The following is a 17,938-nucleotide window of genomic DNA, read 5'->3' on the forward strand; positions in this document are numbered from 1 at the left end:
AGACCAGACCAGACCAGAGTCCAGTCTAAAACCCTGACCAGATCCATGGCGAGGTCCATTTCACTCAAGAATATAGTGTGAGTACCTAGAAAACTGTGCAGAACCAATCTCCTAGTTAAAATAATATAATTCAATCCATTTTTTATCTAAGTAGAACTGCAGCTTAGCAATTGTGTTATCCTGCCATCATTTTTAAAGCTGAAAAAGTGTGCGTTTAAAATTTCAAATCTGAAAAACGACCTTTATTCAATCGCTCATATCTCTGCAACCGTTTGTGCTAGAGACTTGCAGTAACTTTTATTTGGAAGCTGAGATCCTAGGCTTTCCTAGGACCCCAAAACGATAGAGATAGTCCTTGTGGTTCCTCTGTAATAGCGCTCGACGCATCCGCGAATTTTACCGCGATTTGCAAATTTCTTCACGTGTAAAACTGCTGCTGCTTGCCTTCCATTTGCCAGAAATTCGTTTAACCTGCTAACTATCCCTGCATCATTGCTAGTGTGAGCCTGGACTAATATTAACTAGATACCAATCACCCTGAACCTCTGAAAGGGAATTAAAAGTATTTTAGCATATTTTTCAATTCATTGCCAGCACATATCAAAGCAATTTGGGCCTGTGTTTTCAAACTTCTGTAGTCTAAGCTTGCTGGGGTGAACTGAATCACATTTGATTGCATTTCTGAGAACTGTGTGTTTTCCTTCCATTTCCTTGCCTTGCATCAAGGGGGGGAGGGGATTGCCAGAGAAAAGTGATTACATTGTTTGGTTGAAATCATATTGAGTATTTTCTGTACTGCATTCATTGAATATTGCATCCACCTGAGCTTACATAAAGCATCCTCTACCACATTATACTTTTGTTCCTATTTACCAGTGTGCTACCTTATCCATTTCATGTCAACTCATTAGTGATTATAAGAAGTGTGCTAGTGCCAGATTCTCCGTTGTTAATATTGATCATATTAGATTAAGTGTGATATTCAATTATTAATTTATTATAAGGTGTGACATATATATATCTATATACTTTAATTTATCAAATAAACCTTTTAAACTTGCAAAACAGAACTACTTCTTGGCTCAGTGGGGTCAGGGGGATTCCAAGAGAGGGGTGTTATATAGGGGTAGTCATCCAGAACGCATGAACTGGACCTAAAGATATATCAATAAGGGTTTTCATTCAGTATTATAGACTAGGCGTTGACTTAGCTGTAGTGTTGAATTGAATCCTCTTACAAGTGGCCAAATGTGCAGATAAAGAGAACCACACTTGACAGACAGATAAACTGATAATCCTAGAGTTTGTGGCTGCGAACCCCAACTCAGAGTGGCAATCAGAAGGTAGTAAATACAACACTGCCAAACACCTGAGGAGTAAGCTGGCAACAACTCGGTCATTCACAGAGAAACCAAAGATTGACATGGATCCAGTCCAAAAGACCTCTATGATGTCTCTGTAAAAGTTCTTGCACGAGTTGGTGACTGGACAGTTAAAATTCATTGATGAGCAACAGATGATGGTAGCCTAACCCTGACATGCACCACACCTACCACAGGCATTGTAAAGGTGTGGGATAGCAGAACATCTGGAATGGATAGGAGGAGCAGGGGCGGGAGGAGATACATGGGGTGGATTAGGGATGAGTGGGGCTATCAGTGATTGCTGGCATGTTGTTAAAAGAGTTGTACTTCAGGGCCTATTTGAAGTGCAGGATGGAGGGCGCCAGTCTGCCTTCTATCTAAAGAATTACAAGTCACGATCAGGTCTTGAACATGGATAGACCAACTACTTATGAAGAACTGAAGGAGACTCTCGAACAAATGGGACACAGTCCATAATACAACAGACATCATCTCCAGATCTTTGTCTGCAGCTTGCTAAAACCAGATGTGTGATAACCTATAGAATAAATAAGCCCTTAGTGGCTAGAGAGTATGTCCCTGGAGGAGGTCAACAATGTCCTACTATAAAAATGTGGTCCCTTTCTCACTTTCTTGAAGGAGAAGCCACTCAACCGCCTCCTGGCCCAAATCATGCGGTATGCTGGTATAGAGGCTATTGACGTCTATAGTGAACAGAATGTCCTCACTTGTCAGTTGGATACCTTCCAGAATGTTTAAGAAGTGTGTACTGTCTTTCACATATGTATTCATCTTCTGAATTAAAGGCTGCAGAAAATAATCTATGTATGTGTCTAGTGGTTGTAATACTCCTCCTGTTACCGCCACAATAGGTCTACGAGGAGGGTGCGTCAAGATCTTATGGATTTTAGGTAGAACATAAAAATGAGGGATCTGGGGTTGTTTGTTTTGAAAAAATGGTTTGGTGTTTTGTGAGATGAAACCCATTTATTCTGCTCTTGTCAATAGTATTTCCAGACCTTTCTGAATATCCTTGGTAGGATAATTGTATATTTTCGCATAGACAGTATCATCTCAGAAAAGGTCACACAGTGATTTGGGGAGATAATAGCAGGTTGAATTATATATCTGTATAGACAATCTCACGTTGGTAACTGTTATCATTTTTGAATAAATCACGAAAATCTGTCATTCAAACCTGTAATCTTGTGCTGAAATGAGACACATTTCATTATGTCCAGCATGGTCAGAAAAATTCAGACATATATATTTTATGATGCTTATGTGTACATTTTTAAAATGGGCTACATTGTAGTTTTTAAACTCATAACTGAAGTGGTAAAAATTACTTTTTCAAAGGAATGGAGTTATAATTCACAGAGATGATGCCTAATAACTAAAGGAACCAATGATTGCAATGGGGGTGTACAATACATGTCCAATCTGAATAGTTAGCAAATCAGTTGGAACATCCTAATTTAGATGTTTTGGGGAGTGGTTAAAGATGCATAAGGGGATGCATAATGGAAAAGAGAGAGCTGCCTAATATCATCTGAGTGGGACTTCTGAAAAATTGCTGGAAAAAAAATTCTTGCCTGGGAGACAGGAATTGGAGGAAACCGGGGAAATACAAAAGCTGGGATCCATACAAGGAGAGGCAAATCAAAGGGGATTGATGCTGGAGGTATCCATGATTGAACCAGGAAAGACCATCTGACAAGACCCCTGTCCTTTCCCTATGAGATGATCCATGAGTTTTCTTTCCCCTGAATAAATAACCGAGCGATATTGTAAGTAACTTGTCCAACCAAACCAAGTCTTGTGGGGATCTGTTTTAAGGGTATACCTTCCCCGTATTGATTGGGTGAGCAGACAAAGTAGATCCCTAGAATTTTCTTACCAAGTAATTATGTAATTAGTCCCCCTATAACCAATGGACATTGGGTGATTTTGTTGAAATTCGTAATGAAAGTCACTTCCAGTGTGGATAGAAAGATAGTCTGTTACAGTAATTGGGTACTGCTATTTCTTTTGCTAGCTCCAAATGTCTCTAAATGGAGGGGTGCATAAAAACTCAATTCAAAATTGCTCTCCATTCCCGGGCATTGCCTTAAAGCAGAGGGGTTCCAAATCATAACTGAATATCTGGGTGTGTGGCATAGGAGAAGTATCTTCCCAAAGTTAAACAGAGTGAAGTTCTTGATTAAAGGCATACTCTATACAGAGAGTGAGAAAGTGACTCCTGACATTTCCAGATAAATATATATAAAAGTGTTAAGTTTTGAAAGGTCTGTGATGCACCAACCCCGCTAGCATTGCCAAGTGTGCAGGGCGATTAAAAGTAAAGAGTGTTGCATGTGTGAAATGGCTTTTGCCAATAGAAAAGTGTTGCATGTTATTTAAATGAAACTTCATGTAACGTGTATTGCCAAGTGTATAATCTGGCCAGGTTTTAGGGTGCTACATATTATTTAAAGTAAACCCCATGCAAAGTACATAGGGAAGTTAAATTGTTTTGTCATGTCCAAGGTACTGCACAATTCTGTACATTAAAAGTATTTTGTGAGTGACTTAGGTATCTGACGTGTTTTATAGACCTGTGTTTCTATGTCACCAGGGTGGAAATAATGAAAGAAGGAACACTGTACATGTGGTGGGGTAAAAGAGTCCATGATCTGTGTTATCCTAAAAAACTGGTGTTTTTAATATGTGGGTAAGGGAATTGTAAGGAAAGAAAAGCATTTGGGCCACAGAGTGAGGTGGCGTGTCTTGTGATTTGTGCAAATATTAATTTTACATATTAATTTATGAATATATATGTGTTCTACTCACTGTCCTGGTTCTTGGCTTATCTATTGCAAAGGGGTGAGGGCTAATAGTGGTGTTATATGGTTCACAGACAGGGCTAGATTGAATAATATAAATAGGTATATTGGTGTGGTCCTTTTGATTGCAGGGGGCACAACTCCCTGCATTAGTGGTTGCCCCACAGTTATCTCCTACATCTGTGGCTTCCCCTGCATCTCCAAATTGCCTTGATGCCATCTGGGTACCTTCAAAACCGCACAACCTGCTGCATGCGATCCGTTGGAGTCATCTTTGTCTTGACCCTCAATGAAATCGCATCTCTGAGTTTGCTCGATGTTGATGACAAAGCTATGCTATCTCTGCATCTGGGTTCCGAGTCTTCTATCGTCCCCAATTCATCACTGCCACATTGTATCCATCTTCTTGGAGCTCCAAGGTGATGCCGCTGCATTACCTCGACACCGAGTTGAGCCAGCCAAGTCCACTTACCAACGAAGGACAGTCCATGCTTCTCTGCACCAGAGGCTGCAGGGTCTCTGTGTCACCAAGCGGACATCACCTGCTGTCCTCAGCATTTCCAACCAACAAACCATCTTCACTGCTGAACAGTACTGCATCATTGGGCATGGCACTGCCACTCCTTGACTCGACACTGGCCCAGCACCGAAAGCATTCAGACTTCTGGATCGAAGTCAAAATGCCTGGAAAAATACTGTTAGCCCCATAGAAAAAGAAATATGGTACTGTAAAGAGGCCCTGATCCATGGTCCACTTTTGGGACCATGGTGACCTTCAAACCCCCTTCTCTGCTTTGTTCTTACAAGACACCTTCTTAACCTTGACATTGGGCCAATTAAGTGTCTAAACAGCCCTGTTTATCAACCTAGAGTCCAATTCTACATCAATTTATATTGTCTGTGTTTCTTTTCATTTGCTGGACTTCGCTTGTGTTTATAGTTAGTTATTTGCATTTATAATGTTTAATTAAAGGTTTATATGTAATAGAACCTTGATTGCACATTCTTTTATTTTGGAATTTTGTACTATTGCTGCTTTCATTGCTACTGTTATCAACTGACACTCCTCCTGACGACATAGCCTGCCCTCGGCCTATGGTACCACACAAGGTGAATGAGATATATCTTTCGAGCTTTGCCTGTTTCACTTTTATAAATGGATTTACTGTGGTTGTAGTCATAGTATGGGAATTAGTCACTGTGTTAACCACTTGCCATGCCTGTACTCCGATAGCACAGCATTTCTTTCATCACACACAGTCTAACTAGTTCTCACAGTTTTGTTTTGCGTAGGCAGAGGCTACTGCTCAGATGACAATTCCTCCTTGCTGTAATAGGTTGTCTGGAGGGGTTTCCATGTGAAGAGAGGGTCCCAGGGATGCCCCTCCTCATCCCCATGAACATGACGAGCCGCAGAGCCAGGAACTCTTGAAGTCACCCATCATATTTCGGCCGAACCCCAAGTGCACCACTGGCTGACATGTACACAGAAAGGTATCTCCTTAGTCAGCCATTCAGACCAATTCCATTAAATATCTTTTTAGAAACAGGGGACTCAACAGAGATTGCGGATGAGAATACCCTAATGGACTGCCTCGATTAAACGCGGAGAAGCCACTATGCTGACATCACTAGCGACACCACAACATAGCAGGGTTAGTCATGAAGAATACTCTCAGTCCTGTACCGCATTACACGAACACACATTCACATACACGAAGAACATGCTTACACAGTTCCATAGATACAGGACGGACGCATCTACATACTGTCAAAGCTTTTATTATTTTTCTCATTAGCCAAATGCAGTTACGCAGAAACGCAAGGCAGCAAGAGATCCTGAGCAAAGCTTGCAGATGCTTATAGCAATGAACCATATGGGACTACAGGAATATATGGAGCCTGATAGGACCACGTGTGACTAATCTATAGGAAACATAGCACAGCATGAGCCTGGACAAATCATATTATAAGTCTAAGGAAAATTACAGAAGGTCTCAAGCCACAGAACACGAGACATGAGGAGCTTGCTCAGGCTGCACGATGCGCAGATCGAACTCACAGCCAAGGTCAGAGATAAACAGTCACATTCCAAACTCCAGATGACAAGAGGACCAGCTGCAGAAATGTTTTATAAATCCTCATAAATGCAGACCCAAGAGCTTGATGTTGTCGTCCACAAGCATGTGATGCAGCCGAACCAGACAATGGGCATTCAACTATGGTGGGAAAGCAAGCAGTTCTCATCAGCCCAGACAGAAGGTGAAACTAGTGTGCCAAGTGGAGATGCACATTCATAGGCAAAGGGGGTACACTACCAGATACAATTCCAACACATTAGTTTCACATCACCTTGAATAGGTGCACATGCTCAGCGATTTCATATTTATAAACTCATCATTAAAGTATGCTTATTGTTTTATTGTTTATGTTTGTACAGTTCCCAAATAACACCAAAGTTGCCTCTTGGTCCTGTCCCCTAGGTTAACATTGTTGGAGTTGCAAAGGTTCTCTGAAAAGCCACTTCTAATATTTGCATGGACATCTGTAGACATCACACTAAGTCATTACGTGAGTTGAGTTGTTTATTGGGGAAACACGCACGTTTTACAGGGTCTACAAAGGATAAGAATGCCATCTATGGTAGGAACGAACAGTGAGTGATGTGTGATCCCACATTCGAGGACGGTCACGTAGCATGATAACCTGTTGAATACTTCATTTTTATCCTCATGGAGGTTTTGAATGTCTAGTGGTGATGTGCAGTGTATACCTATTATTGAGGAATTGAGGTCCAGCATTGTATAAAATGGTCAAACAGTCATTCTACAGCACCAAACACTCATTGTGATACACGTGAACACTGCCCACATTTCTTATGACAGTGGAGTGAGTAACTGCTTTTCAATGGCAACAGCTCCCACTCATGTCAGTACATGAGCTTATTGTGGCAATACCTGGTATAGTAGTAACACCAGCCATTTGATGTGCCATAAAATGTGAGTACCAGGGCATATCAAGGCATTACATGGCAATTTATTGTGTTATTTGTCCCTATTGTGGCAACAGTTGGCAAATGATGTGTATACCGGGGCATGGGATGGTAGTGCCTAACAAATGGCTGTACAAAAGCCAGAAATGTTTCCTTTGACACGATTTCCAGTGTGGCTGTTTGTTTTGCATAAAAAGAAAACACAGATTTAAAACTTAAAAACAGGAAACCAATATAAAATAACATGCACATTCTGCTTTAGTAAAGTGCCAGTAGTGTATATGTAGCAGCAAAGGGTCATATGGTTCAAAAGAGAACATATGCATAGATTGCTTGGCGTGTTCCCACTAAAGCAATGCCAAAAAAATATGTTCTACTCTTAACTACATGTTCATGGTATGTTGACATGGTCCATCCTACCAGTCGTGTATTCACCATCAACAAGTAAAAAGTAGCCACTCGACATTGAACAAAACCCTGGTTCCTCAGCAGGGGGATCCCTGTAGTAGCTCTGATATGGGCAGATGTCAGGGGAAACACATGAAATGTAGCAGATCTCTCTTTCCAGCACCACACAACAGTCAGGAATTATCAGCAGTAATGCTGGACGGTATCGTCCCAAAATAACAGCAACAGAAAAGGAAAACAAATGCATGTTTACTGCGCATGCTGCATTAAACAAAAATGACAAATTTCCATTATAACGTATAAGTGGAACAGAGAGTGCTGGGGTGTCCCCTGCTCCCCTTACCTGGCATAATGGTTTGGGGGTTGCAGTGATTTCCCCCACTTCTCAAGGCAAGGACTGTGGCAGTAAAACATAGATGTGCATATATGTGATCACTGCGCGCCTGCATTTTTGCATTCAGAATTTCCGTTTGTGGTATTTTCGGCCATGCAGTGATCAGAGAGATCCATGCCAGAGCACATTGTTGTGGCCACTCTAAGGGGTAAGCAATGAAGTATTGCACAGGTTAAGAGAGACCGTTCATAAAAATGTGGTCAGAACAAGTTAAAATTGCTGAATAGGAAAATACTATTGGTACGACGTGCCAAGGTTACTAATAGGAAAAGAACCATTGCAGGGGAGGCATTACCGGCTGGCTAATGCCCTCGCTACATTAAAGCCCTCACTTTGCTCAGACTTGTAACTATTGCCCAGGGGCATTACTCGATGCCCCTGCTCCCTCCTCAGGTTCTATTGCTTTAAAAATAACAAATACAGAACCAGCGCAATTAAGGACTTTCTTTCTTACAATGACCAAGCTGGGCATAGTATGCCAGGCATAATGTGGACACTATTTTGAACTGCCTATGCAAGCTGTCAACGGTTATGGGATCGCAGGAATAACCTGCCCATAATCGAGAGCAGTGACAGTCAGCTGGATTAGCACTACCAGTGTGGGCCGTTTCTATGGCTACTGCTCCACTGAGTGGCCAGACATTACGGAACATACCACTCTTCTGAACGTACGGGGCAATGGAGAGACAGAACAGTGAGAGTGTCCGGAAAAGGCACATATTAGATGTGAATCTCGACTGGGAAGTTAGAAAAGAAACAGATTGGGAAGTCCTATAGAATAACCAGAGAAAGCCATAACAATGATAGTAGAAGAGGAAGGGAGGCAGCAGTGTGAAGACTGAAGAGAGTGGGAGAGGTAGTGGGACAGCCAAAAGGCGAGCGAATGAGCATAAGAGACTACGAGTTAGGGCTTTAAAGGGCTCAGTATTGATAGACCTGGAAAGCAGTGCAAGACAGGACCTGGATGCAATGTAACCTGGGCCTCATGAAAAGCTAAATTCACTTCCGACAGTGTGCTCAATCTGAGGGGAAGCAATGCTGCTGCTGTGGAAATTCCCTGGAAAAATGAAAGATTTCATAGAGCTAAAAGAGGCACAAAGAATGCAAATCCGGATGGAAGAAAACCAGCGCGTGCCCCTACCAGGAGTTCAAAAGCATTTGATAAATGCACAACACATGTAGCAGAAAGAAGAGGACAAAAGAGAGATAGACAGAGGAGGAAAGACAGGGGAGAAAGGGTGAGATCAGCTCCACATTTTGGTTAGAAAGATAATAACTCCTTGGCATTTCAAGGAGAAAATGGCGGACCGTGTACCCGAAACTACATACAGTAGAAGTGGTAACTGCATACATCCCATTGTACTGCACAGCCCTCCTCTCTGCTCTGGTATAACGGCCTTGCGTCCACTCTTGAGGAGCCAAAGAGCGGTGCGTCTATGAAGTTTAGGGGTGGGGGGCGAGTGCAGGAGCATCTTTGTTTCAATGAAACACATGGATATAAACATTCAGAGAAAAATAGAGATTCGGGGGCTCACGTGCAAGAGAAAGAATGAACCACCCAGAATTTGACAAGGCCGGGGCCAAGTTCCTAATAGCGCTTGTTTGATAAAAATGGAACCCACTCAATTAAAACGTGACACCAAGCTGGAGCACATGCCTGGGGTACTTGCAAAGCAAGCGTGAAGAGGCGATTTCAGTGGCTGCTTTATCAAGTTCTTTTTGCAGAGCAGCAACATTTGGAGCTCAGAAGAGTGCTGTAAATGGGTGGCTGCTAACCAGCCCTCGGTACCCAGGCTGCACTTCTTATTTTTGGCAGTAGGAGTAACTGCATTTCTCAAAGATTGAAAGAGAGTAAAGATATTCAACTTTGGGGTGAAGTAAAAAAGAAATCATTTCACCTTAACTGAACCTCAATGAAGGGCATTGCTCCTGCAGCCTTGGCTGGGGAAAGCAGTGCTCTCGCACTCTTCAGCTTCCCCTTCCGCAGTGCCCACAATGTCTCCTTCAGGTCCCTCCTTGCTAACCGAAAGGATAGCCAAACATGTAACTCCAGTGTTGCCAGCGGACCAGGCATGGTGCACTATTTCCCTGTCACCCATGGGGTCCCCCAGAGCACGGACCGATTTTTTGGGGCTCCTATGCATGGTCAGCAAGTCATGTCAGCCGGGCAATTTCGTTTTTAAAACATATCGTTACTATTAGCAGTGCCTTTTCTAATATGTAAATGTTTAAGGGATTGGAATTGTGACGGAACGTTTCAGAATAAACGCCCACACACAGCACCCACCCAAATGCCGCTTATTACTAGACAATGAAAGCAAACAAAAATACAATCCCTCGTTCTATAGTTTAATTTATGATGTCTGCAAAAAAGAAAGAATCCCAGATGCACTGCTTAACCGAAGTGTGTGATCCTTGGCAAAGATTTTAATCCCACTTTGCCTTTCCTGTAAATATTAGGCGTTCTCAAGGTCTGACAACTTTTGTATACCATAATGCTGTTGTCAAAACATGCAAAAATCAGTCTGTGATTGATGAGGCTCTTTGAGACATGGGTGCATTAGATTGGCAGAATCAAATTCAAAGTTAATGACAACAGTAAACGATTATAGTGTGATTGTGGTTGGAATCACTGAAACGTTTCAAAGGCACCATGCTCTCAAAGCACAGGCTTACAAAAACATAAGGACGTACAGAGAGTTAAAGAGATTGTGAGAACATGACTGGAGTGGGAGTGTGTGGGGGGGGCGACGGATAGAAATGGACACATATAGAGAATGAGACCGGCAGAGTGAGGAGACACATACACAACGAGAGAAATGGAGAACTGGAGGATAGCTTAACGGCAACGTGTGCGTCTTGGAAGCAAGACGACACTAAGCAACACAAGGTCGATCCCCGGGTCTGCGCTTAGAAACCTCTGGGTCTTTAAGCGCGTTATAAATACAAGACAAAAAAAAGAGAAAAATACGCAACTGAAAAAACGAACAATTCTTGTAACAGCGCCTCGATGCCCGCGGGCTGTGTGAGCGCTTTAAAAATGCAAAATAAATAAATAAACTTCGAAAGTGGAGCGGGACACACAGTGTGGGATTGATATGGCTCTGCGAGAGCAATTGTAAGTATCTTCAGGGGCTGAGCTCCGGCCCACTTAAAGTCTCAATTGATGAGTACCAGCACTTGTTTCCCCCACTTAAAGCACTGGTTCAGACATGGTAAACATTCCTTAATCCCTTTAAACGTTACGGATTTTGAGACACAAACTCCACCAGTAAGTAATCACATCCATACTGGCCAACACTTGGGGAAACAGCCAAAATGCGATTTTGCATAATGTATACTAGGCTATGTTACATGTAAGACTTATCATGGAATTATTTATGTTTCAGAAATGAGTATAATAAACCGGTGAGAGAAATGTCAACATTTATGTCCGAAACAAGGTCTATCGCCCGTCCAGGCGTGGACTGCTTTTGTCATGGTAGACTTCAGTGATCTCCAGTATTTACCATGGTACATGCACTGCTGTCTGCAACCTTCCACCCTTCGGCGCCTGTGCCATGCGCTCCCTCTGAAGCTGGCACGGTGGCCCCTCCCCGTGTGCTGTTGCCCGGTCACAGCCCAGCCCCGTGTGCACACAAATCATACCTCAAAGACGGTCTTGGTGCAGGGCTGCGCGCTGCCGTCGACCTCCAGGTCCAGGCCCTGGTACAGCTCGTCCCGCTTGATCGCCTCCGCCGAGTTGAACATTCTCTTGAGGGATTTCCTCATCACGGACAGTGTGAGCTGCGCTGCTCCGGCCTCCGACTCTCCTCTCGCTGGGACACCTATGCGTGAGGGATAACAGAGAAGGTGTACTGAGGAGTGTAGTTAGCAGGGTTTAAGCGTCGGCTCGGTTAAAAGGCTCTCGCATGTGGCTTTGCTCTGGCAGTGCGGCGCGCGCAGGCTTGCCATCTGTGTTTATCTGCAGTATAACATATCACGTAGTCACAGGGTTCTTCAGCGATGGTCAGTGCGCAAGGAAGTTCAATACCCTCTCCACATAAACTACAAGGTGTGAACAGTTCAAATTTAACAAAGCGCGTGCATCTTGTGAACGTGTTGGCACGGAGTGGGAGTATGCAACCCAGGGCTTTAAGTGGGGTAAGAAATCGAGGGGGGGCCCTCATTTGGGGGCTTGGCTTGTGGGAGGGGCGTGGCCTAAAAAGTACGCAAATCGTAGGGTATGCACACACATATATATAAATGTTATATATTTGTGTGCATACCTTACTATGGTGTGTGTACTGTGCAAGCCATCTTTTATAAACAAAGAAATATGTAACATATCTCTATGTTTATAAAAGATGGCTTGCAAAGTACACAAACCATAGTAAGGTACGCACACAAATATATAACATTTATATATATTTGTGTGTATACCCTACGGTTTGCCTAGTTTTCAGGCCATCTTTTTTAAACATTTCGAGTTTATAAAAGATGGCTTTGAAAGTACACAATTCAAGCCGTCTTTTATGAAGCTTTGACTACGGACAAAATTGTGCGTCGGCAAAGCTTTATAAAAGATGGCTTGAAATGTGTACTTTCAAAGCCATCTTTTATAAACCTCGAAATATGTCGAGGAATCCCCAGGTTCGCCGAGGGTTAAAGACGCCTCGGCGACCTGGGGAAATAAAGGGAGAGTAACTGCCTCTGGTGACCTCTCGCGCGAGGGGTCACCAGAGGCATTTACTATGACTGACAGAAGTGGCAGCCAGTCACAGCGTCGCTGTGGTTGGCTGCCACTTTTGTCAGATCGCCTGACTTCATGGCAGGCGCATGCATCTCCCGTCGCGGCTGCGGCCGCGACGGGATCATGCATCCTGCCAATGTTGCGGGCGGTGGGACGGGGCCCCGGCAGTGCCCCGGCCCACTTTAAGCACTGATTGCAACCACACTGACTTTTCTGCCCTCCCTATTCGACGTCGAACAGGACTTTCTCTAACGCACTTAAGCCATCCTTTGCTATGTGCACACACTTTTCGTTTCAGTACATCTTGTGTTTTTTCTTTTTCAAAACTAGCCTGCCGCTTCCGATAGGATCCCGGCCCCCTCCTCTAGCCCAGGGCCCAGGTTTTAGATCCCTTTTTGGCATCGCCCACCCGTGTATCCCGAGCTCCCTGCTCCCGTCGGCTCTCCACCCTTCGCTTACCCGAATTCAATCACTCCTGGAGTGATGGCACTGTGCTCATATGAGCGCTCTGCAATGTTGCAGGCGTCCCCTTTGTGCGCTGTAGTCGGGTCTCTTTTCCAGCTTTTACGATGTGTGCAACTTTAGTATTCTAAATCAGCTTGTGTGCCAGGCGCTCTCCAAGCATACATCTGCTTTATAATTAGAGTAATCCCTTAAAAGTATTTCAGCACCTCCCTCTCCAAAACCTTTTAATGTGTGCACATGTTCCCAATCGACGGACCAAATGTAAGTTTCTACCAAAAGTTATTTCCTTGGGGACTAACAGCTTTTTAAAATCATTTAATTGACCTCTACCAATATTTATTGTCTAAGACAGTTTACAAGTTGATTTTTGTTGTACCATTACCAGAGTGAGACCATTTGTGAACAACGATTTTTCCAAAAGGGGTACTAAAGCGAATAGAGAACATGCTTTTATTTCAAGATTTCTCAATTTGATGAAACGACAAATCCGGGATTAGAACTCAGTTTTGTGAGTCAAAAAACCATTAGTACTGTGGCTCTTTTCACCTTCCCAGTCCTTACTCAAAATGGCGATACAGGGCTCTGTTGACCTGAGGCTCGGTATGGCTCCCACGTATGGAGCCACTAACGTATTAACCTGAGGCAGTAGCTTTTCAGATTGAGAGACACCAAGAACGATTCTCTCAGCGCTGTCTTTGCCGGCTAGTGGAACAAGCTGGAAAGAAGCCTGATTTACAGACGACCATGGAGGACCCTCAAGCAAGTGGACGCACCTCCGACAGCTGCTGCTTTTAGAGCAATGAGCCTCAGCAACCAAGCAGGTACTAGGACATTTGATAGTGATCCCTGGCAATGGTGTAAGTATCTCAGCGTCTCATGGCATGCTATTGCAATGGGGTGCCTACCAGTGAATTTGAATAGCAATGGGGAAAATACATTGGCATCTGAGTTTCAATGGGGAATACAATTGGCATTTGATATCAGTTCCTGACAAGTATTATTATTTGCTTCATGGTATTTATTGAGCGCAGACCTAGCTTCGAGAAACAACAGAGCGTTTTATGGAGGTATATATTGCAGATACATAACAGAGCGTTTACCAGAGGTAACAGCACAAATGCATAACTGAGCACTTCTCACAGGTAACAACAGAACAGATATACAGCAGGGGGTAGGATACAGAGGAGGGGTATAGCTGTACCAGGTGACAGGGAGGGGAGGTGTGGGGTGGGCAGCATTTAGCCAGTCAGGAGGCGCCAGGGGCAAAGTGATGGCCTAGATGTTGAGGAGGGGAGACTCCTTGAAGTGGTGGGTTTCGAGTTCTTTTCTCAATTGTAGGAGCGAGTCTGATGCTGACCAGGAGAAGGTTCCATAGTCTTGGGGCGTAGGCAGAGAAGGCTTGTTTTCAATGGTGTTTGAACCTGAGAGTTGATGGTAGTGAGTACTGGGCATTGCATGACAATGGGCCTCATTACGACCCAGGCGGTAAGTTACCGCCTGGGCCGTGACTTTACCACCATGGCGTAAACTACGTTTACGCCATGGTGGTTGGCGGACTTACCGCCCCATTCCGACCTTGGCGGGGCGGTAAGTCCCCAATCCCCATTTACCCTTCCCCATTCCCATTTTTGCCCCATAGGGCATAATGGGAGTGGGGAAGGCGTTAATTACGCCACCGTAAATTACGGTGGCGTAATTAACTCCATGGTCCCTTAGCGCCATGGATTTTAACACCCGCTAAAAGCAGGTGTTAAAAGCACCATGGCGCTAGGGGAACTCGTAATTGGCGGTAAGGGGTCGGCGCAGCTAACGCTGGCGTTAACCCCTTACCGCCAGGGTCGTAATGAGGCCCAATGTCTAAAAACTGGCTTAATTAAATGAGAATTGAGTGGGTATGCTTAACAACAGGGTCTTAACCAGGGTCTTCACCCCATCTGGTGGCACCGCGGGTGACCCGGTCCTAAACCAATGTGGAGTTCCCCAAGGATCCTGCATCTCCCCCACGCTTTACAATGTTTTCACTAAGCTCCTCTTTGACCACCTTGATGACCTGGCCGTCACATACACAAACTATGCTGAAGACACCCAGGTTCTCATTGCTCTCACAGGGAGCTATGACGAGGATGTTGCAAAGCTGAATGAGATCTACCTTGAAATCCAAGCATGGATGCCCATGCATAGCCTCTGCTTAAACAATGACAAGATGGAACTGCTTATTGTCAGCTCACAGGTCCGTCTCAACAAACTCGACCCCAGATACCAATCCTTCACCATTGATGGCAACATCATAAAAGTGTCGAAAGAAGTCAAAACACTAGGGGTGTATCTTGACTCCACACTCTCACTTTAAAAGCAAATCAATGCCACCATCGCATCCACAGCCTACACCAATAAACTTATAGATGCCTATAAACCTTTTCTACCCAGCAACAGCTGCCTCACACTGGCTAGTGCCTTACATTGTCCAAATTGGACTATTGCCACACACTTTTCCTGGGCTCCACTAACCTCAATCTGAACGGACTACAGATACTCCAAAATAACGCCCTCCGATGTGCGCTCAATCTTCCCCAGTCCACATCTCCGCTTGCAGAAAGGAATCTCATTGGCTCCCCATCCGTGAGAGAATTAAACTACGTGAACTGGGCATTACACACAAATGCCTATATCTGATAGCCCCACATTACTTATCAGACACATTTACGAGACAGAACTCTACCAGACCAATCCGATCCCCCTATCTACACCAACTCAACGTACCGAAGTTCAACCTGAAAACGACCGGGGGAGCAAGTTTTCCTGTATTAGGAGCGGAATGCTGGAATGCACTACCTATCACAATTAGAGCTGACACATCATTTTGGTCGTTCAGAGCCTAAGTCAAGGAACTGCTCATAAACCAACAATAATCTGTCAACCAAACTTAGCTATATTCAATTGTACCACTATCGAATCAATGCACCTATGTACGTCATTCTGACACTGTATCTTTGTTTAAATGTACTACATGATTGCGGTGGACCAACCTGTACCCCGGTCCCGCCACAATCTGCTATGCCCTTTTTGCTGACCATTCTGTAGCCTGGTCCCTTTCACCATTCACGAGACTGTATCTTTCTCGCCTGCCACTGTCTGTGCAATCTTTTGTAACCATTGTTGATCCTAAAGACTTAGCCCCCAGTTACCCTAGGATTCGGCTGCACTTTACAAAAAAACAAACTAAACTAAACAATGGGATGAATGCCTGGCTGTTTGATGGCATTGACTCACAATAGGGTAAATAACTGACATCAAGGCCAGTTTATTGCAGTGGGGAAAGTGCCTGAGCATTTAATAGCATCCGTTTCAATGACATGAGTAGCTCAGCATTTAATGTTAATCATTGCACGGGGGAAAATGGGTGAATCATTGAGAGCTATTGCTTAAAATGGACACATTAAGGGGCAGTTCATGGTGATGCATAGCAGTGGGTAGAGCAAGCAAAACAAAATTAAAAATATTTTCAAAATCTGTATGGTGTAGCTCCTAGGGTTGCATATTGTGCTTAGAGTTGCTGACGAGGGGTCACAAGTATGTTGCGGAACCAAACCATGCTAATAGTGGTCAAAATAAACATGAAGGGACGATGTGGGTTTTCCATTATTCAACACAGTACAAGAAGCAATGAAAATCATTAAACATGTTAAGCTTCCTTGGTTTGTAATTTATGCGGGTGAGCCAAAAAATCCTGTTCTCTGATTGTGTTCTTTTTTGGTAGATTTATGTAAAATAAAGAACCAACTTGTTTCATGCTCTCTCGTGCTTCTCGCACTGCTGCACGTCATTAAGTTTTGAATATTCTTTGAAACCATATTGAGTTTCCTATGTTTGGCTCTCTAGAAGTCTATGGACTTTCTGGGGGATTCAAGCATCATCCTCTAGAGTTCCTGTCCATTTTATGGCAATACTTGAAAATAGGTTAATTACCTGGCCATGTTATGTCAATCTTGCGAACGTGGTCAGTATTTTGGCATTAGCTGACAATGCCAGACATCTTTTGTGGGTGGAGCAGCTGAGCTTCCAGATTTTCTGGATCCTTCTCCTAGGAGTCACCCAATGGCATGTGTCTTGTCCACTAACTTCTAGGGACAGACACTGGCTGGTGTGTCCCCTCAATACTCACATCTCTGCTCCTCCTCCCACCAAAACTGAGCGAGTGTACCTCTTCCATAACTAGCCGCAGGGATTTCAGCTCCCATGCTCCCCCTCCCAGGTGTCACCTAGTGCCATTTGTCTTGTTCAATCAATTCAAGAGTATGTGCATGCGTTTCTCACAGCCCCCCAAACATCATCACACGAATCATCGCCTCCCCAGTCTCACACTAGATGGCACTCATGAGTTCACTCACTTCAAAATACTCAATGTTTCATTACAGTTCTACATAAGCAAAACCTACCCTAGATCTAACTCTCTGCATCCCCAGTCACTCACTACCTCTTCCTACCCTTCTCCCTGCAGTACACAATTATTTCAACTCCACTCCAGTTTAGTACCCCTTCCATAAACTCCCCAAGCCTGAGTCCAGCAACAAGCCTTCGCCGCCCTAAAATCTGCCTCGGACTCAAAAGGTGCCCCAACCATATCTCCCCTTGAAACCTTGAGGTTGAAATACAAATTAAGTTTTTAAACGGTCTGTCTGAATTGTAACCTTGTCTAATCATCTGATATTTTAGTTATGCGAGGTTCTAGAGGTAAAGTTTGCCCAGGCCTAAATACAA

The 17,938-nt window shown here is 43.9% G+C and overlaps 1 protein-coding gene across 1 annotated transcript in view; it reads right to left on the reverse strand.

The window, feature by feature from the left end:
- TRPA1 (transient receptor potential cation channel subfamily A member 1) overlaps positions 1-11,811 on the reverse strand; it is a 1,301,026-nt gene extending 1,289,215 nt beyond the window's left edge. The window contains exon 1 of the mRNA XM_069621203.1: positions 11,632-11,811. Within this exon, the coding sequence (XP_069477304.1) occupies positions 11,632-11,754 (123 nt within the window). The 5' untranslated portion in view covers positions 11,755-11,811. The remainder of the gene's footprint in view (positions 1-11,631) is intronic.
- Between the last annotated feature and the right edge of the window lie 6,127 nt (positions 11,812-17,938).

This window comes from Ambystoma mexicanum, chromosome 5q (genome assembly GCF_040938575.1).
Source record: "Ambystoma mexicanum isolate Mex_15411 chromosome 5q, UKY_AmexF1_1, whole genome shotgun sequence".
Taxonomy (NCBI): domain Eukaryota; kingdom Metazoa; phylum Chordata; class Amphibia; order Caudata; family Ambystomatidae; genus Ambystoma; species Ambystoma mexicanum.